The sequence below is a fragment of the Pristiophorus japonicus genome, chromosome 13 (assembly GCF_044704955.1).
Source record: "Pristiophorus japonicus isolate sPriJap1 chromosome 13, sPriJap1.hap1, whole genome shotgun sequence".
NCBI lineage: Eukaryota > Metazoa > Chordata > Chondrichthyes > Pristiophoridae > Pristiophorus > Pristiophorus japonicus.
Window position 1 is genome coordinate 7615222 of NC_091989.1, and position 21095 is coordinate 7636316.

The 21095-nt window shown below is 50.6% G+C and overlaps 2 protein-coding genes across 4 annotated transcripts in view; one reads left to right on the plus strand and one right to left on the minus strand.

The window, feature by feature from the left end:
* Window positions 1-18096, minus strand: part of echdc3 (enoyl CoA hydratase domain containing 3) — a 28852-nt gene extending 10756 nt beyond the window's left edge. Inside the window, exons 1-3 of the mRNA XM_070897112.1 lie at window positions 17891-18096; window positions 11745-11866; window positions 31-128 (exon numbers count right to left, since the gene is read on the minus strand). Of these exons, the coding sequence (XP_070753213.1) occupies window positions 31-128; window positions 11745-11866; window positions 17891-18084 (414 nt within the window). The 5' untranslated portion in view covers window positions 18085-18096. The remainder of the gene's footprint in view (window positions 1-30; window positions 129-11744; window positions 11867-17890) is intronic.
* Window positions 18097-19289: 1193 nt separating this feature from the next.
* The window catches only part of rbm17 (RNA binding motif protein 17), a 52183-nt gene continuing 50377 nt past the window's right edge, over window positions 19290-21095 (plus strand). The window contains exon 1 of one of the 3 annotated variants that reach the window (XM_070897111.1): window positions 19290-19425. The gene's annotated coding sequence lies outside the window, so the exon portion shown is untranslated. Of the gene's footprint in view, window positions 19478-21095 lie in introns of all 3 variants that reach the window. The other 2 variants (XM_070897109.1, XM_070897110.1) reach the window with 2 other exon arrangements.

Sequence of the window (21095 nt, forward strand, 5' to 3'; positions counted from 1 at the left end):
TAAAGTCTGAACATAAATTGATCAGCTTACTTCAGTGCAGACTGCAAACACCTGGGCATGGTGATCCCATCCTTGAGTGGAGGTCAGCTCCTTCAGATCGTGGCCAGATGAAAAGACGGGCCCTTCAGCTGCACACATGAATCACACAGTTTAAGCCTCAAAACGGAAATATTATACCATAGGATTACATAGGATATAAGAACATAAGAAATAGGAGCAGGAGTAGGCCATACGGCCCCTCGAGGCTGCTCCGCCATTTAATCCGATCATGGCTGATCCAATCATGGATTCACCTCCCCTTCCCTGCCCGCTCCCCATAACCCCTTATTCCCTTATCGGTTAAGAAACTGTCTATCTCTGTCTTAAATTTATTCAATGCCCCTTAGTTCTAGTCTCCCCCATCAGTGGAAACATCCTCTCTGCATCCACCTTGTCAAGCCCCCTCATAATTTTATACGTTTCGATAAGATCACCTCTCAATCTTCTGAATTCCAATGAGTAGAGGCCCAACCTACTCAACCTTTCCTCATAAGTCAACCCCCTCATCTCTGGAATCAACCTAGTGAACCTTCTCTGAACTGCCTCCAAAGCTAGTATATCCTTTCATAAATATGGAAACCAAAACTGCACGCAGTATTCCAGGTGTGGCCTCACCAATACCTTATATAGCTGTAGCAAGACTTCCCTGCTTTTATACTCCATCCCCTTTGCAATAAAGGCCAAGATTCCATTCCTGATCACTTTCTGTACCTGCAAACTAACCTTTTGTGTTTCATGCACAAGTACCCCCAGGTCCCGCTGTACTGCGGCACTTTGCAATCTTTCTCCATTTAAATAACAACTTGCTCTTTGATTTTTTTCTGCCAAAATGCATGACCTCACACTTTCCAACATTATACTCCATCTGCCAAATTTTTGCCCACTCACTTAGCCTGTCTATGTTCTTTTGCAGATTTTTTTCTGTCCTCCTCACACATTGCTTTTCCTCCCATTTTTATATCGTCAGCAAACTTGGCTACGTTACATTCAGTCCCTTCTTCCAAGTTGTTAATATAGATTATAAATAGTTGGGGTCTCAGCACTGATCCCTGCGGCACCCCACTAATTAGTGATTGCCAACCTGAGAATGAACTATTTATCCCGACCCCATTTATACAGCAGAGAACAGGCCATTCGGCCCAACCAGTCCATGCTGGCGATAATGTTCCACTCGAGCCTCCTCCAGTCTTTCCTCACCCAACTCTATCAGCATAACCCTCTATTCCCTTCTCCCCCATTGGCTTGTCCCACCTCCCCTTAAATACATCGATACTATTCACCTCAACCCCTCCCTGTGGTAGCGAGTTCCACATTCTCACCACTCTCTGGGTAAAGAAGTTTTGTCTGAATTCCCCATTGGATTTCTCGGTGACTATCTTATATTGATGGCCTCTAGTTATGGTCTTCCCCACAAGTGGAAACACTCTCTCTGTATCCACTCTATCAAAACCTTTCATCATTTTAAAGACCTCTATTAGGTCACCCCTCAGCCTTCTCTTTTCAAGAGCAAAGAGACCCAGCCTGTTCATCTTTTCCTGATATGTATACTCTCACATTTCTGGTATCATCCTTGTAGATCTTTGGTGCACTCTCTCCAGTGCCTCGATATCCTTTTTATAATATGGCGACCAGAACTGCACGCAGTGCTCCAAGTGTGGTCTAAACCAAGGTTCGATACAGGTTTAGCATAACTTCCCTACTTTTCAATTCATCCCCTCTAGAAATAAACCCGAATGCTTGGTTTGCTTTTTATGGCCTTGCTAACCTGTGTCATTACTTTTAATGATTGGTGTATTTGGACTAAACAAAAATAGTTCTATAAATGGCTTACGTTAACACATTCCTTTGCTAAGCATGTATTTACATAGAAACATAGAAAATAGGTGCAGGAGTAGGCCATTCGGCCCTTCAAGCCTGCACCACCATTCAATATGATCATGGATGATCATGTACCCCATTCCTGCTTTCTCTCCATACCCCTTGATCCCTTTAGCCGTAAGGGCCACATCTAACTCCCTTTTGAATATATCCAACGATCTGGCCTCAACAACTTTCTGTGGTAGAGAATTCCACAGGTTCACAATTCTCTGAGTGAAGAAGTTTCTCCTCATCTCGGTCCTAAATGGCTTACCCATTTTTTTTAGACTGTGACCCCTGGTTCTGGACTTCCCCAACATCGGGAACAGTCTTCCTGTATCTAACCTGTCCAATCCCGTCAAAATGTTATATGTTTCTTTGAGATCCCCTCTCATTCTTCTAGATTCCAGTGAATATAAGCCTAGTTGATCCAGTCTTTCTCCATATGTCAGTCCTGCCATCCCGGGAATCAGTCTGATGAACCTTCACTGCACTCCCTCAATAGCAAGAATATCCTTCCTCAGATTAGGAGACCAAAACTGAACACAATATTCAAGGTGTGGCCTCACCAAGGCCCTGTAGAACTGCATTAAGACCTCTCTGCTCCTATACTCAAATCCTCTCGCTATGAAGGCCAACATGCCATTTGCCTTCTTCACCGCCTGCTGTACCTGCATGCCAACTTTCAATGACTGTTGTACCATGACATCAGATAATCTGTTTTTTTGTTAGTGGTGTTGATTGAGGGATAAATATTGACCAGGACATCAGGGATAACACCCCTGCTCTTCTTCGAAATAGTGCCATGGGATCATTTACGTCCACCTGAGAGAGAGCAGGCCGGGCCTCGGTTTAACATTTCATCTGAAAGATGGCACCTTCGACAGTGCAGTGCTCCCTTTGCAGTAATGCAGGTGAAAGAGATATGTTTTAAGGGGCGTCTTGAAGGAGGAAAGAGAGGTAGAGAGGTGGAGAGGTTTAGACAGGTTCACAATTCTCTGAGTGAAGAAGTTTCCCCTCATCTCGGTCCTAAATGGCTTACCCCTTATCCTAAGACGGTGACGACTGGTTCTGGACTTCCCCAACATCGGGAACATTCTTCCTGCATCTAACCTGTCCAATCCCGTCAGAATTTTATATCCCCTCTCATTCTTCTAAATTCCAGTGAATATAAGCCTGGTCGATCCAGTCTTTCTTCATATGTCAGTCTTGCCATATGCCATATTCATTGCTTTCTTCCCTTTTGCACTTTGCTCTTCGCAAGTCACGCACCAGTCCTGGCTGAGTGTGTGGAGAGAGAGCGAGCCTATACCGAGGCCTCTGTTGTTCACACAGATATGTACAGGGGAGGGAGGCCATTCAGTCCATCCAGCTCATCCTTCCAAACAAGAACTTACAATCCCCCCCCCCACCCCCCACATTACAGCATCTGACTGCCTCATGGATAACTCTGGTGCTTTTTGTTTCCGCTACCCAATCTGGAAGGCCATTCCAGCTATTCATTCTTTGCGCAAAGAGATGCGGCCTTTTACCAATTTGTTCCTCTGTCCGTCTCCTTCCCCTCTAGTGGTGGTTTAATGTGAAGCGGCAATCAGGATTAACCAGTTCTACTTCACTTTCCATCTTGTGCGCCTCTATCCCTTTGGTGGTCTATAACGCACGCCCAGCAGTGTGATCAAGCCTTTTTTATTTTTCAGTTCATAAAAACATAAAAACATAAGAAATAGGAGCAGGAGTCGGCCATACGGCCCTTCGAGCCTGCTCCGCCATTTAATACGATCATGGCTGATCCGATCATGGACTCAGCTCCACTTCCCTGCCCACGCCCCATAACCCCTTATTCCCTTATCGCTCAAAAATCTGTCGATCTCTTTTGCTTGTTTTCAAGAGGAACGTTTCCTCAAAGCCGAATTCACTGGCCTCTATTTCACTTGTCCTCTCCAGAAGGGGCTGACTCCTTCCCAGGATACAGCTCCATCAGCACGACCCACCTTCTGGTATTTGCCCCCATTTTCTGTCATGTATCTCACATTACTGTATATAACTGTATCTTACCATGCTATACATGACTGTAACTGGATATGACCTGCAACAATAAGCATACCTTACCACCAGGGGTGCACTTGCAGGAGACACTCCATACCTGTCCCACTGAGCTATATAAAGGGAGGTCTCAGGCAAGTGCAGCACTGGAGAGCTGGAATTAAAGGTGCAGGTCCTGAGTGACCTTGACTTCAGCATGTGTCTCGTGTAAGTCAGTACATTAGAGTCAGGACTTTACAGTGGCGACGAGTTACGGGATCACAGAATCCACAGAATGGCTATTAACAGCTCAGATGAGAAATACAATGCTGGAGACATTTGAGATGACTTTATAGAAAGGTTCCAGCAAAGCTTTGTGACCAAAGACTGGCTGGGCGACGATAAGGCAGACAAGAGAAGAGCCCATCTCTTGACCAGCTGTGGCTCGAAAACATACGCTTTAATGAAAGACCTGCTGGCACCCGAGAAACCAGCAAGCAAGTCGTTTGAGGAGTTGAGCACACTGGTGAGAGACCACCTGAAGCCAGCGAGCAGCCTACACATGGCCAGACACAGGTTCTACAACTACAGACGCTGTGTGGGCCAAAGCATACCTGACTTCGTGGCGGAACTTCGGAGGCTGGCTAGTTCATGTGAGTTCCCCGATGAACTAAGGAGAGAAGTACTGAGAGACTTTTTTATTGAAGGAATAGGCCACGCAGGCATATTCCGAAAGCTTATAGAGACTAAGAACTTGACTCTAGAGGCAGCAGCACTGGTCGCACAGATCTATACTTCGGGTACGACAACCAATGAGGCATCGGAACAAGGGGTTCACATAGTGAAACAAACTGCTACCCCTACACAGAGACAAAGGCAGGAGAGCAGGCCTTCAACAGCAGACTGTGGCGGCAGAAGCCATCAAAATCAAGGGCTACATGAACGGCCGATCACACCTCATCAACCCACAATGCGAGCAATCAACAACAGATTGAGAGAAGCTCAAGGGAGATCAGCCAGACGCAGCTCATCCTTCGGAAACAATGGAAACGGTCTGTGTTGGAGATGTGGGGGAAGGCACTCAACCAGAGTGTGTCGATTTCAGCATGCCGTTTGCAGAAACTGCAACTACACAGGGAATCTGGCTCGCATGTGCAGAAAAACAGCAGCTCGGCTGTATACGAATCAGAAGGGTCGGAAGGCGGACCAGAAGACGGTTGGAACAGTGCACGGGACGCTGAGGTACAGCGGGTTAACACGATCAATGTCCACTGTTCTTACACCAAGACGCCTCCAACTATGATGAAAGTTCTACTTAATGGGATACCTGTCAACATGGAACTGGACACGGGGGCCAGTCAATCCCTCATGAGCGTTCAACAGTTTGAACAGCTGTGGCCGCACAAAAGCAACAGACCAAAACTCACAAAGATCGACACCAAACTAAGGACTTATACTAAAGAAATCGTCCCAGTCCTTGGCAGCGCCATGCTCTCAGTCACACACAAAGGGATGGTGAACCGACTTTCCCTGTGGATTGTCCCCGGGGATCTCCCAGGCCTGTTGGGGAGAAGTTGGCTAGCAGAACTTAATTGGAAATATGATGATGTTCATGCCATGTCGTCAGAGGAACGGACCTCCTGCTCAACAGTTCTAAGCAGTTTTGAACATCTCTTTCAGCCAGGTGTGGGCACCTTCAAAGAGGCTAAAGTTAGAATCTACATCACACAGAATGCCAGACCGGTCCATCACAAGGCTAGAGCTGTGCCTTATGTGATGAGGGAAAAGATTGAAAACGAACTGGACCGGCTTCTATGGGAAGGCATAATTTCTCCCGTGGAATTCAGCGACTGGGCAAGCCCCATCGTCCCCGTCATGAAGCCTGATGGATCCGTGCGAATCTGTGGGGATTACAAGTCTACCATAAACAGAGTCTCCCTACAGGACCAATACCCACTGCCCAGAGCGGAGGACCTATTTGCCACGTTGGCTGGAGGAAAACTTTTCTCGAAACTTGACCTCACATCTGCGTATATGATGCAAGAACTGACCGAAGAGTCTAAGCTACTCACCACCATCAACACACATCGAGGCCTTTTTGTGTACAATTGATGCCCATTCAGCATCAGGTCGGCAGCTGCTATATTCCAGCGCAACATGGAAAGTCTGCTCAAGTCCATCCCGGGGACGGTTGTGTTTCAAGATGACATATTCATCACGGGCAGGGACACCGACTCTCATCTCCGCAATCTTGACGAAGTACTAAGTCGATTGGATCGGGTAGGCTTAAGAATTAAGAAATCCAAGTGTCTGTTTCTCGGGCCTGAGGTTGAATTTTTGGGCAGAAGGATTGCCGCTGATGGAATCCGCCCAACCGAATCCAAAACCGAAGCGATTCGCCTGGCACCCAGGCCCCGGAATGTCTCGGAACTGCGCGCCTTTCTCGGGCTACTCAATTACTTTGGGAACTTTATGCAGAACTTGAGCACGCTGCTGGAGCCTCTCCATGTGCTACTCAGAAAGGGCTGCGATTGGTTTTGGGGGGACGCCCAAGAACGCGCCTTCAATAAGGCACGCAATCTTCTATGTTCCAAGAGTGTTTTAGCCTTTTTTGACCCAGGTAAAAAGTTGGTCCTTATGTGTGATGTGTCAGCGTACGGGGTCTGGTGCGTTTTACAGCACGTCAATGATGCGGGTAAATTGCAGCCCATTGCTTATGCCTCCAGGTCACTTTCGTGGGCGGAGCGTGGGTACGGTATGGTTGAGAAGAAGGCGCTCGCGTGCGTGTACGGTGTCAAAAAAATGCACCAATACCTTTTCGGGGCCAAGTTTGTGTTAGAAACTGACCACAAACCCCTTACATCCCTACTATCCGAGTGCAAGGCAATCAACGCCAACGCCTCGGTGCGCATTCAGCGGTGGGCACTCATGCTGGCGGCTTACGACTACACGATAAGGCACAGACCAGGCACAAACAACTGTGCCGACGCGCTTAGCAGGCTACCCCTGGCGACCACAGAAAGGTCCGATGAACAGGACTGTGAGATGGTCATGGCAATCAATGCCTTTGAATCCACAGGTTCGCCCATGATGGCTCGCCAAGTCAGAGCCTGGACGACCAGCGACCCCACATTATCTCGAGTTAGAAGATGCATTTTAACCGGTGACTGGGCAGAGGCTCGCGATGCCTGCCCCGAGGAGGTCAAACCCTTCCATAGGCGCATGCATGAACTCTCACTACAGGCAGACTGCCTGATGTGGGGCAGCCGAGTAGTTATGCCCTTACGAGGCAGGGAGGCGTTTGTCCGGGAGCTCCATCGCGAGCACCCGGGGATTGTCCTTATGAAGGCCATAGCCAGATCTCATGTCTGGTGGCCTGGCATTGACGCGGACTTGGAGCTCTGCGTCCGGCGGTGCACCATTTGTGCCCAACTCAGTAATGCCCCCAGGGATGCCCCCCTAAGCCCCTGGCCCTGGCCCACCAAACCGTGGTCGCGGGTGCATGTAGACTATGTGGGCCCATTCATGGGCAAAATGTTCCTCGTAGTCGTTGATGCATTTTCAAAATGAATTGAGTGCACCATTTTAAACTCGAGCACCACCTCCACCACTGTGGAGAGCCTTAGAACCATGTTTGCAACGCACGGCATTCCTGACATATTGGTCAGTGATAATGGTCCGTGCTTCACAATTTTATAGTTGACCGCGGTATAAATCACGTTAAGACGGCACATAAGAACATAAGAATTAGGAACAGGAGTAGGCCACCTAGCCCCTCGAGCCTGCTCCGCCATTCAACAAGATCATGGCTGATCTGGCCGTGGACTCAGCTCCACTTACCCGCCCGCTCCCCATAACCCTTAATTCCCTTATTGGTTAAAAATCTATCTATCTGTGATTTTAATACATACAATGAGCTAGCCTCAACTGCTTCCTTGGGCAGAGAATTCCACAGATTCACAACCCTCTGGGAGAAGCAATTCCTTCTCAACTCGGTTTTAAATTGGCTCCCCCGTATTTTGAGGCTGTGCCCCCTAGTTCTAGTCTCCCCTACCAGTGGAAACAACCTCTCTGCCTCTATCTTGTCCATCCCTTTCATGATTTTAAATGTTTCTATAAGATCACCCCTCATCCTTCTGAACTCCAATGAGTAAAGACCCAGTCTACTCAATCTATCATCATAAGGTAACCCCCTCATCTCCGGAATCAGCCTCGTGAATCGTCTCTGTACCCCCTCCAAAGCTAGTATATCCTTCCTTAAGTAAGATGACCAAAACTGCACGCAGTACTCCAGGTGCGGCCTCATCAATACCCTGTACAGTTGCAGCAGGACCTCCCTGCTTTTGTACTCCATCCCTCTCGCAATGAAGGCCAACATTCCATTCGCCTTCCAAATTACCTGCTGCACCTGCAAACTAACTTTTTGGGGATTCATGCACAAGGACCCCCAGGACCCTCTGCACCGCAGCATGTTGTAATTTCTCCCCATTCAAATAATATTCTCTTTTACTGATTTTTTTTCCAAGGTGGATGACCTCACATTTTCCGACATTGTATTCCATCTACCAAACCTTAGCCCATTCGCTTAACCTATCTAAATCTCTTTGTAGCCTCTCTGTGTCCTCGACACAACCCTCTTTCCCACTAACCTTTGTGTCATCTGCAAATTTTGTTATACTACACTCTGTCCCCTCTTCCAGGTCATCTATGTATATTGTAAACAGTTGTGGTCCCAGCACTGATCCCTGTGGCACACTACTAACCACCGATTTCCAACCCGAAAAGGACCCATTTATCCCGACTCTCTGCTTTCTGTTAGCCAGCCAATTCTCGATCAACGCTGATACATTTCCACTGACTCCGCGTACCTTTATCTTCTGCAGTAACCTTTTGTGTGACACCTTATCGAATGCCTTTTGGAAATCTAAATACACCACATCCATCGGTACACCTCTATCCACCATGCTCGTTATATCTTCAAAGAATTCCAGTAAATTAGTTAAACATGATTTCCCCTTCATGAATCCATGTTGCGTCTGCTTGATTGCACTATTCCTATCTAGGTGTCCTGCTATTTCTTCCTTAATGATAGTTTCAAGCATTTTCCCCACGACAGATGTTAAACTAACCGGCCTATAGTTACCTGCCTTTTGTCTGCCCCCTTTTTTAAACAGAGGCATTATATTAGCTGCTTTCCAATCCGCTGGTACCTCCCCAGAGTCCAGAGAATTTTGGTAGATTATAACGAATACATCTGCTATAACTTCCGCCATCTCTTTTAATACCCTGGGATGCATTTCATCAGGACCAGGGGACTTGTCTACCTTGAGTCCCATTAGCCTGTCCAGCACAACCCCCCTAGTGATAGTGATTATCTCAGGGTCCGCCCTTCCCACATTCCCGTGACCAGCAATTTTGGCATGGTTTTTGTGTCTTCCACTGTGAAGACCGAAGCAAAATAATTGTTTAAGGTATCAGCCATTTCCACATTTCCCATTATTAAATCCCCCTTCTCATCTTCTAAGGGACCAATATTTACTTTAGTCACTCTTTTCCGTTTTATATATCGGTAAAAGCTTTTACTATCTGTTTTTATGTTTTGCGCAAGTTTACTTTCGTAATCTACCTTTCCTTTCTTTATTGCTTTCTTAGTCATTCTTTGCTGTTGTTTAAAATTTTCCCAATCTTCTAGTTTCCCACTAACCTTGGCCACCTTATATGCATTGGTTTTTAATTTGATACTCTCCTTTATTTCCTTGGTTATCCACGGCTGGTTATCCCTTCTCTTACCGTCCTTATTTTTCACTGGAATATATTTTTGTTGAGCACTATGAAAGAGCTCCTTAAAAGTTCTCCACTGTTCCTCAATTGTGCCATCGTTTAGTCTGTGTTCCCAGTCTACTTTAGCCAACTCTGCCCTCATCCCACTGTAGTCCCCTTTGTTTAAGCATAGTATGCTCGTTTGAGACACTACTTCCTCACCCTCAATCTTGTTTAATGATCTGCACCTTTCAAGCCGGCCTCCAATGGCCAGGCAGAGCGAGCAGTGCAGATCATTAAACAAGGCATGCTCAGAATCCAAGGTCCCACGCTGCGGAGCAGCCTGCTGCGACTGCTGCTGGCATACAGATCTCGTCTGCATTCGTTGACTGGGGTTCCCCCCCTGCAACTATTGATGAAACGAACCTTAAAGACCAGGCTCTCGTTAATCCTCCCAGACATGCATGAAATTGTTGAGGCTAAGCATTAAAAGCTAACTGAGTACCATAACCGAAATTCGAAGAGGAGGTGGAATGAGATAGTGGACAAAGTGTTTGTGCTAAACTATGGCTGGGGTCCCAAATGGCTTGCAGGGACAGTAATCGACAAAGAGGGAAACAGGCTACTGGTTGTACAAATGGACAATGGCCAAACCTGCCGGAGGCATGTAGACCAAGTAAAAAGTAGATTCACTGATAACACTGAAGAACCAGAGGCAGACTACAATGTGGAACTCACCCCACTGCTGGACAGACAGGTGGAACAACCTGAGGAAAGGGCAGTCTCAACAGACAGCCCAGGCGAGATACCAGCAATCACACCGAACGAAACAGACAGCCCAGGCGAGATACCAGCAATCACACCAAACGAAAAACAGGCACCAAGGCAAACAACTGAACCACAACTAAGACGCTCTACACGAGAGCGGAGACCACCTGAGAGACTGAATCTATAAAAGCAATAAGACCTTGGGGGAGGGTGATGTCATGTATCTCACATTACTGTATATAACTGTATCTTACCATGCTACACATGACTGTAACTGGATATGACCTGTAACAATAAACATACCTTACCACCAGGGGTGCACTTGCAGGAGACACTCCATACCTGTCCCACTGAGGAATATAAAGAGAGGTCTCAGGCAAGTGCAGCACTGGAGAGCTGGAATTAAAGGTGCAGGTCCTGAGTGACTTTGACTTCAGTATGTGTCTCGTGTAAGCCAGTACATTAGAGTCAGGACTTAACATTTTCCATGCATGAGGTTTGACGGTGATGGTCGACAAGTTGCAGCCCAACCTGTTCCTGTCCTCACCTGGACTCCCCAAACCTCACTCTTCAGCAGGTGTGGCTGGGTAGCCATCAGAGGTAGGAGCAGGGCTGGTCTTCGACAACAGGACCCCGGGGCAAGGTGACGATCCACAGCATCTCCAGTGCTGCGCTAGAGGAGATCATCAAACCAGCACAAATCAGGGACTGATTTGTAGAGTCAGCCGTGTCTCAGTGGGTAGCACTCTCTCGCCTCCGAGTCAGAAGGTTGTGGGTTCAAGTCCCACTCCAGGGACTTGAGCACAACAATCTAGGCTGACACTCCAGTGCAGTGCTGAGGGAACGCCGCACTGTCGGAGGCGCCGTCTTTCGGATGAGACGTTAAACCGAGGCCCCGTCTGCTCTCTCAGGTGGACGTAAAAGATCCCATGGCACAATTTCGAAGAAGAGCAGGGGAGTTATTCCCGGTGTCCTGGGGCCAATATTTATCCCTCAATCAACATCACTAAAACAGATTATCTGGTCATTATCACATTGCTGTTTGTGGGAGCTTGCTGTGCGCAAATTGGCTTGCACGTTTACAACAGTGACTGCACTTCAAAAATACTTCATTGGCTGCAATGCGCTTTGGAACTTCCTGAGGTTATGAAAGGCGCTATATAAATGCAAGTCATTCTTTCTTTGTTTGAATCTGGGTCCTTTCTGGTTTAGTCTGGCTGGCCACGTTTCACACTTTACCACAAGAGGCTGCCGATCCACTGGACTTTATTAAATTCCTAAAACCGAGCTGGAATTACCTGAAATAATGATAACTCGGAGGTCATTGCTTTCTGCTTCATGGAGGAGGTCACCGCGCAGAGATTCTAACATGGCCAGTGAGAGGGCATTCCGCTTCTTGGGGTTATTCAGAACGATCGTCCTAAACAAACAACCATTTCTCAGCAAAAAAAGTTACCTTACAGCATTTAAAGAGAGAATCATATGGCACAGAAGGAGGCCATTCAGCCCATCGTGTCTGTACCGACTGAAAAAGAGCTACCCAGCCTAATCCCACGTTCCAGCACTAGGTCCGTAGCCCTGTCGGTTACGGCATTTCAAGTGCACATCCAAGTACTGTTTAAATGTGGTGAGGGTTTCTGCCTCTACCACCCTTTCAGGCAGTGAGTTCCAGACCCCCACCACCCTCTGGGTATTAAACTGCCACCCCTCTAATCCTTCTACCACTTACTTTAACTCTATGTCCCCTGCGAAGGGAAAAAGTTCCTTCCATCCACTCTATCCAGGCCCCTCATAATTTTATACACCTCAGTCAAGTCTCCACGGCCTCCTCTCTTCCAAAGAAAACTACGACCCCTAGCCAATCTTTCCTCATAGCTAAAATTCTCCAGTCCAGGGCAACATCCTCGTAAATCTCCTCTGTACCCTCTCCAGTGCAATCACATCTTTCCTGTAATGTTTTTTTTTTTATTCGTTCATGGGATGTGGGCATCGCTGGCAAGGCCGGCATTTATTGCCCATTCCTAATTTCCCCTTGAGAAGGTGGTGGTGAGCCGCCTTCTTGAACCGCTGCAGTCCGTGTGGTGAAGGTGCTCCCACAGTGCTGTTAGGGAGGGAGCTCCAGGATTGTGACCCAGCAACGATGAAGGAACGGCCGATATATTTCCAAGTCGGGATGGTGTGTGACTGGGAGGGGAACGTGGAGGTGATGGTATTCCCATGCGCCTGCTGCCCTTGTCCTTCTAGGTGGTAGAGGTCATGGATTTGGGAGGTGCTGCCGAAGAAACCTTGGCGAGTTGCTGCAGTGCATCTTGTAGATGGTACACACTGCAGCCACGGTGCGCCGGTGGTGGAGGGAGTGAATGTTGAAGGTGGTGGATGGGGTGCTGATCAAGCGGCTGCTTTGTCCTGGATGGTGTCGAGCTTCTTGAGTGTTGTTGGAGCTGCACTCATCCAGGCAAGTGGAGAGTATTCCATCACACTCCTGACCTGTGCCTTGTAGATGGTGGAAAGGCTTTGGGGAGTCAGGAGGTGAGACACTCACCGCAGAATACCCAGCCTCTGACCTGCTCTTATAGCCACAGTATTTACGTGGCTGGTCCAGTTAAGTTTCTGGTCAATGGTGACCCTCAGGATGTTGATGGTGGGGGATTCAACAATGGTAATGTCATTGAATGTTATGGGGCGGTGGTTAGACTCTCGCTTGTTGGAGAAAGTCATTGCCTGGCACTCGTGTGGCGCGAATGTTACTTGCCACTTATCAGCCCAAGCCTGAATGTCGTCCAGGTCTTGCTGCATGGGGCATGGACTGCTTCATTATCTGAGGAGCTGCGAGTGGCACTGAACACTGTGCAGTCAACAGCGAACATCCCCACTTCTGACCTTATGATGGAGGGAAGGTCATTGATGAAGCAACTGAGTATGGTTGGGTCTAGGACACTGCCCTGAGGAACTCCTGCAGCGATGTCCTGGGGCTGAGATGATTGACCTCCAACCATCACAACCATCTTCCTTTGTGCTCGGTATGACTCCACCCAGTGGAGAGCGGTGACTAGAACTGCACGCAGTTCCAACTAGTGTTTTATACAGTTCAAGCATAACCTCCCTGCTCATGTATGCTATGCCTCGGCTAATAAAGGAAAATATAAAGATATTCTTAGCTTTCCCAATGGTTTACTGAGGGGAGCTTGATTAGTTTGGAGTCTGCATCGAAAATGTTCGTCTGCTAGTTTATGGGAGTCATTATCAACTTCACTACCTGGCAGTAAACGGGTGGGGCAATTCGCCCGCTTATTATACAACCCGCCCATATTCATCTCGTTGCTTTCAACGGAAATAAAAATCGGGCAGGTTCTACCGTGGGCAGGTTATGATCAAAATGATCCCCGCCTGATGTCTTTAACATTACAGCCGACATGATTAATCCTTGACTAGTGTATAAGCGCCGAGGCGATTGGTCAGAAATCGCACTGTCCATTATTACTAACAAATGCGTTGGAATGCTATTTTAACACAGGCATTGAGTTTATGGCAACGACGAGAGGAATTTCACGAGTGAATTATCACACAGGAACTGCAGACATGGCGATGACGGAGGTGTGAGAGGACGCGAGGTTTGGGGGAACTGGTCGGATGCCAGCAAGTTGCACGGAGCCGAGACGCACTATCTTGTGTTCCGATGAGTCACAGAAAGAGAGAATGATTCAAGCCTTTCTTATTTATTCATTCCCATGGAATGTGGATGTCACTGGCAAGGCCAGCATTTATTGCCCATCCTGCTCAGGGATGGAGGGCCTTCCGATCCACTCTATCTAGGCCCCAGAAGGTGGGGGGTGGGGAGCTGCCTTGTTGGGTACAACGGAGTAGCTTGCTTGGCCATTTCAGAGGGCAAGTCAGAGTCAGGTAAGGACATTAGCGAACCAGATGGGTTTTTACGACTCATCATCATCGTCATAGGCAGTCCCTCGGAATCGAGGAAGACTTGCTTCCACTCCCAAAGAGAGTTCTCTGGTTCCCGAACAGTCGAATACGAGAGCCACAGACCCTGTAACAGGTGGGACAGACATTCATCCAGGGAAGGGGTGGGTGGGACTGGTTTGCCGCGCGCTCCTTCCGCTGTCTGCGCTTGACCTCTTCACGCTCTTTGCGTTGAGACTCGAAGAGCTCCACGCCCTCCCGGATGCACTTTCTCCACCTCGGGCAGTCTTCGGCCAGGGACTCCCAGGTGTCCGTGGTGATGTCGCACTTTACCAGGGAGGCTTTGAGGATGTCCTTGTAACGCTTCCGCTGCCCACCTTTGGCTCGTTTGCCATGACGGAGCTCCGCATAAAGCATTTGCTTAGGGAGTCTCATATCTGGCATGCGAACTATGAGGCCTGCCCAGCGAAGCTGATCGAGTGTGGTCAGTGCTTCAATACTATCTGGTAGTTTAATACAGGACTAGCTTTTATTCCAGATTGAATTAATGAGCTGAATTTAAATTCCCCAGCTGCCGTGGTGGGATTATGAATTTGTGTCTCCGGATCAAGAGTCCGGGCCTGGAGATTACCAGTCCAATAACATAACCATTGTGTTACCGAACCCCCTGGTCAGTGCGGAGTTAAGGTGGCCTCGCCTGAAGTGACCCTTGCTGGAATGTGCAGTCATCAGGTGAAGTCAGGACTGCGTGCAGTTCTGGTCACCCCATTGCAGGCTGTTGACTGGAAGGTTGCACTGTGCTCAGAGGGTTCACGTCAAGCCCTTCACTGACATTTGTCGTGATGCTGCCTCTATAATGCAAGGTCGGGGGCCTTAAAAGAGGGTAGAGACGTGCCACTACAGGGTACAGCGCGTGCTGCAACAGGAGGGCAACAGCTGTGAAGAGGGCGACTAGATTGGATGTCACCCAAATCCAGGTCGCTGATTGGAGCGTGGGCAGGTACAGCAGGGAGTAGCGAGGTCGGGGCAAAGGAGCGGCGAGAGTTCGTAGAGCGACGTGACCGGGGCCCAGGAGGGGCGTGAGTTCGAGCCTAGAGGAGACGAGGGCCCAGGGGCAGCACGGGCCCAGCCCACACTGCGATATGCGCACGCTCGGTCTGTGCAGCAGAGCTGGTCTCCAGTCGTCCTGGGTAACCCTTGCCACTGGACCAAGACCTCGCTCTGCCAAGCCCGTGTGGTGGCTGGTGTGCAACGGCCACCCCACGTTAAAAACATCCATGCAACCGGCACCTTCCACCCTTCAACATGTCGTTCGGGATCTGGAGTATCAGGTCCTTCATTGAAACACCTGCGAACTCATCCCTTTTCGGCGTGGAAGCAAGTCATCCTCGATACGAGGGACCGCCTATAATGAAGATGATGATTGCAGGAAAGATGTGATTGCACTGGAGAGGGTGCAGAGCAGATTTAGCGACAAGGAAAGGTTGAAAAGATCACAGTTGACCAGCCTGCTGGCAATATCTGGCTGGGCTAGACATAGAAAAGAAAACATAGAAAATAGGTGCAGGAGTAGGCCATTCGGCCCTTCTAGCCTGCACCGCCATTCAATGAGTTCATGGCTGAACATGCAACTTCAGTACCCCATTCCTGCTTTCTCACCATACCCCTTGATTCCCCTAGTAGTAAGGACTTCATCTAACTCCTTTTTGAATATATTTAGTGAATTGGCCTCAACAACTTTCTGTGGTAGAGAATTCCACAGGTTCACCACTCTCTGGGTGAAGAAATTCCTCCTCATCTCGGTCCTAAATGGCTTCCCCCTTATCCTTAGACTGTGTCCCCTGGTTCTGGACTTCCCCAACATTGGGAACATTCTTCCTGCATCCAACCTGTCTAACCCCGTCAGAATTTTAAAGGTTTCTATGAGGTCCCCTCTCATTCTTCTGAACTCCAGTGAATACAAGCCCAGTTGATCCAGTCTTTCTTGATAGGTCAGTCCCGCCATCCCGGGAATCAGTCTGGTGAACCTTCGCTGCACTCCCTCAATAGCAAGAATGTCCTTCCTCAGGTTAGGAGACCAAAACTGTACACAATACTCCAGGTGTGGCCTCACCAAGGCCCTGTACAACTGTAGCAACACCTCCCTGCCCCTGTACTCAAATCCCCTCGCTATGAAGGCCAACATGCCATTTGCTTTCTTAACCGCCTCACACACGAAGATTGACCACTTGGGCGAGGAATGAAGCAGATAGCTGTTACTTGTCACACCCTCGCCCAGCGTAAGTCGGGGAGGGGGGGAGCCTTTTTTTCTCTTCGGCCCAGTCAACTTTCCCTTCTCCTGTTTCTCCACTCATGCTTGCAGTCACCTCCAGTGTATCCTTGGGGGCTGCAACCTCGGTCCCATCGCTTCATCATCTACTACCCGGACATCACCGGGGAGCACAGGGCCATTTCTGCACTTACGCCAAGGACACCGGGCCCTGCTTCTCGATGTTGTACATCGATCCCAAAGTTACAACTGTTGGGACAGTAGGAAGACAGACTCGAGGGACCGATGGTCTTTTCCAGCCTCGAGCTTTCCGTGTTTCGATAAAAATATGGTTGCAAAGACTGGTTTGAAGGAGGCTTTCCCAAGGGGAGTGGAAGTACCAAGACAAAGAGATTTGGTGAGGGAGGGCTGGGGAGTAAGATCTAAACGGCCAAGAGCGTTGGCACCAAGTAAGGAACACCCAGATATAGGAACGGTACGGTAGCAAAGTGGTCACGTTATTGGGCAAGTAATCCCGAGGCCTGGACTAATAATCTGGAGAAGCAAGTTCCAATCTCACCATAGCAATTTGTGAATTTGAGTTCAGATCTGGAAGAAAGGCTTGCATTTATGTAGTGCCTTTCACGTCAGAAGGCCGTGGGTTCAAGCCCCAATCCACGGACTTGAGCACAAAAAATCTAGGCTGACACTCCCAATGCAGTACTGAGGGAGTGCCGCACTGTCGGAGGTGCCGTCTTTCGGATGAGATGTTAAACCGAGGTCCCCGTCTGCCCTCTCAGGTGGATGTAAACGATCCCGTGGCACTATTTCTTAGAAGAGCAAGGGGGAGTTATCCCCGGTGTCCTGGGGCCAATATTTATCAACATCACTAAAAACAGATTATCTGGTCGTCATCACATTGCTGTGTGTGGGAGCTTGCTGTGCGCAAATTTGGTTGCTGCATTTCCCACATTACAACAGTGACTACACTTCAAAAGTACTTCATTGGCTGTAAAGCGCTTTGGGACGTCGTGAAAGGCGCCATAGAAATGCAAGTCTTTCTTTTCTCCATGTGGCAAGCACTGTAAAAGGTCAATCAAGCTGTCATTCCTGCCTACTCGAACCAAAGGTCACCTTTTTAAAAAAAAAAGAAGAGCGATTCACGGAACCCGGTGGGGGAGGGAAGACAGGCTCGTTTGCTGCAAATTTAAGTTTTGCGGTAAGTAAACTACAAGGCAGCCGGGACTGCTGCTAGCAGCCGGGTCCGGGCTTGTACCGTACCTGATCCCGTCCTGCTGAGTGCTGAGTGTCAGTTTACGGCGCTGGGACTGAGCCGTCGCGCTGGCACAGCGAGCCCAGGCACAGGCGAGAGGCACGTGCTTCACGGGACGCTGCCCCTGCGGGAGCCGGACGGTGGGTTGTGCAAAGTGCCTCATTTTGCTGAGGCAGATTCCAGCAGCAGCCACACACCCCATGGTGTTCACAGCGACGTCTGTCCGTGCAGTACACCCACCTCAACACAACAGCACATTCACGTTTAAAGTTCCACACGTGTTGCCACTGCAGTCACAGGATCACATCGGGTACACGGCACAGGAACTGGTCACTTTTTATTGGCTTTTCCCCCCCTCGCCAGCGTTGTTGTTGCATTTGCAAATTGCAATCTTTTTCCTGTTTAACCTACTTTTTTCATAACATCTCGCTCCATGGCTCTCTTGTTTAAAAGGTGCATCACCATTTCACCATGAGTAAACCTCACCTCTTAACACTTTCCGGAAAAATGTCCTCGCACCCCAAAGTTGTTTTTTTAAAAAAAAAAAATGTCATATAAAGGAGCAAAACAAAAAATGTTAAATTGCAAAAATACTGCGGATGCTGGAGATGTGAAATAAAACGCTGGAAGTATACAGCAGGTCACGTACCATTGTTTCTCTGTGGCTCAGTGGGCAGCACCCTCGCTTCTGAGTCCAGGGACTTGAGCACATAAATCCAGGCTGACGCTCCCAGTGCAGTGCTGAGGGAGTGCTGCACTGTCGGAGGTGCCGTCTTTCGGATGAGACGTTAAACCGAGGCCCCGTCTGCTCTCTCAGGTGGGCGTAAAAGATCCCATGGGCACTATTTTGAAAAAGAGCAGGGGAGTTATCCCCGGTGTCCTGGGGCCAATATTTATCCCTTGATCAACATCAGTAAAACAGATTATCTGGTCATTATCACATTGCAGTTTGTGGGAGCTTGCTGTGCGCAAATTGGCTGCCGCGTTTCCCACATTACAACAGTGACTACATTCAAAAGTACTTCATTGGCTGTAAAGCGCTTTGGGACGTTCTATGGTTGTGAAAGGCGCTATAGAAATCCAAATCTTTCTTTTCATTTTTGAAATCAAAAATAGCATTCTTTGGTTTTTAAAAATCAAAAATAGGATTTAAAAAAATCTCTTGATGAATGCAAATCAAAAATTGGGGGAAATCGCAAATGAGCTGGAGGAGAGGTAGAGAGAGAGGTGGGAGAGAGAGAGAGATAAAGAGTGTGAGGGGAGAGAGAGGAGGGAGAGAGAGTGAGGAGAGAGAGAGTGTGAGGGAAGGGAGAGAGTGTGAGGAGAGAGAGAGAGAGTGTGAGGAGTGAGTGAGTGTGAGGGGAGAGAGAGGAGGGAGAGAGAGAGAGAGAGAGAGAGTGTGTGTGTGTGTGTGAGGAGAGGGAGAGTGTGACAGTGTGTGTGAGAGGCGGGCGGCTTGTTTCCCCCCGGAGCGCGGGTGCGGACGGACCGGGCCTGTCGGCGGGGAGAGGCGGCGGTCGGCGGGAGCGGGAGCGGGAGCCCGGTGTGTGAGGGGCCCGGCCCGGGGTGAGGGAGCGCGAGTGTCGGCACCGCGGGTAAGGGGCGCGGGGGGGGGGGGGGGAGAGAGGCGGCTGTGAGGGGAAAGCCCGCGCACTAACCGAGCGCCAGGCCCGGGGTCCTGCCTGGGGGGGGGGTAGACACAGACTGAGGGAGCCCCCCCCCAATCCATCCCCCCCCCCCCCACCCCCCTCCCTCCCCAACCCCCCAATCCATCCCCCCCCCCCCCCCAATCCATCCCCCTCCCCCCCCCAATCCATCCCCCTCCCCCCCCCCAATCCATCCCCCTCCCCCCCCCCAATCCATCCCCCTCCCCCCCCCAATCCATCCCCCTCCCCCCCCCAAATCCATCCCCCTCCCCCCCCCCCCCCAATCCATCCCCATCCCCCTCCCCCCCCCCCAATCCATCCCCCTCCCCCCCCCCCAATCCATCCCCCTCCCCCCCCCCAATCCATCCCCCTCCCCCCCCCAATCCATCCCCCTCCCCCCCCCCAATCCATCCCCATCCCCCTCCCCCCCCCCCAAATCCATCCCCCTCCCCCCCCCAATCCATCCCCCTCCCCCCCCCCAATCCATCCCCCTCCCCCCCCCAATCCATCCCCCTCCCCCCCCCCAATCCATCCCCCTCCCCCCCCCCCAATCCATCCCCCCTCCCCCCCCCCAATCCATCCCCCTCCCCCCCCCAATCCATCCCCCCCCCCCCCCCCAATCCATCCCCCTCCCCCCAATCCATCCCCCTCCCCCCCCCCAATCCATCCCCCTCCCCCCCCCAATCCATCCCCCTCCCCCCCCCCAATCCATCCCCCTCCCCCCCCCCCAATCCATCCCCCTCCCCCCCCCCAATCCATCCCCCTCCCCCCCCCCCCAATCCATCCCCCCTCCCCCCCCCAATCCATCCCCCTCCCCCCCCCCAATCCATCCCCCTCCCCCCCCCCAATCCATCCCCCTCCCCCCCCCCAATCCATCCCCCTCCCCCCCCCCCCAATCCATCCCCCTCCCCCAATCCATCCCCCTCCCCCCCCCCAATCCATCCCCCTCCCCTCCCCCCAATCCATCCCCCTCCCCTCCCCCAATCCATCCCCCTCCCCTCCCCCCCCCCCAAATCCATCCCCCTCCCCCAAATCCATCCCCCTCCCCCCCCCAATCCATCCCCCTCCCCCCCCCCAATCCATCCCCCTCCCTCCCCCCCCCCCAAATCCATCCCCCCCCACCCACATCCTCCCCCCCCCCCCCCCCAAATCCATCCCCCCACCCCCAAATCCATCCCCCCCCCCCCAAATCCATCCCCCCCCCCCCAAATCCATCCCCCCCCCCAAATCCATCCCCCCCCCCCCCCAAATCCATCCCCCCCCCCCCAAATCCATCCCCCTCCCCCAATCCATCCCCCCCCCCAAATCCATCCCCCCCCCCAAATCCATCCCCCCCCCCCAAATCCATCCCCCCCCCCCCCCCCCAAATCCATCCCCCTCCCCCCCCCCCCCCTTGCTGTGGACAATACTATCTCCTAATCCCCTCCCCCCCCCCCCCAAATCCATCCCCCCTCCCCCCCCCCCCAAATCCATCCCCCTCCCCCCCCCCCCCCCAAATCCATCCCCCTCCCCCCCCCCCCCCCAAATCCATCCCCCTCCCAATCCATCCCCTCATTGGCTGTGGGAC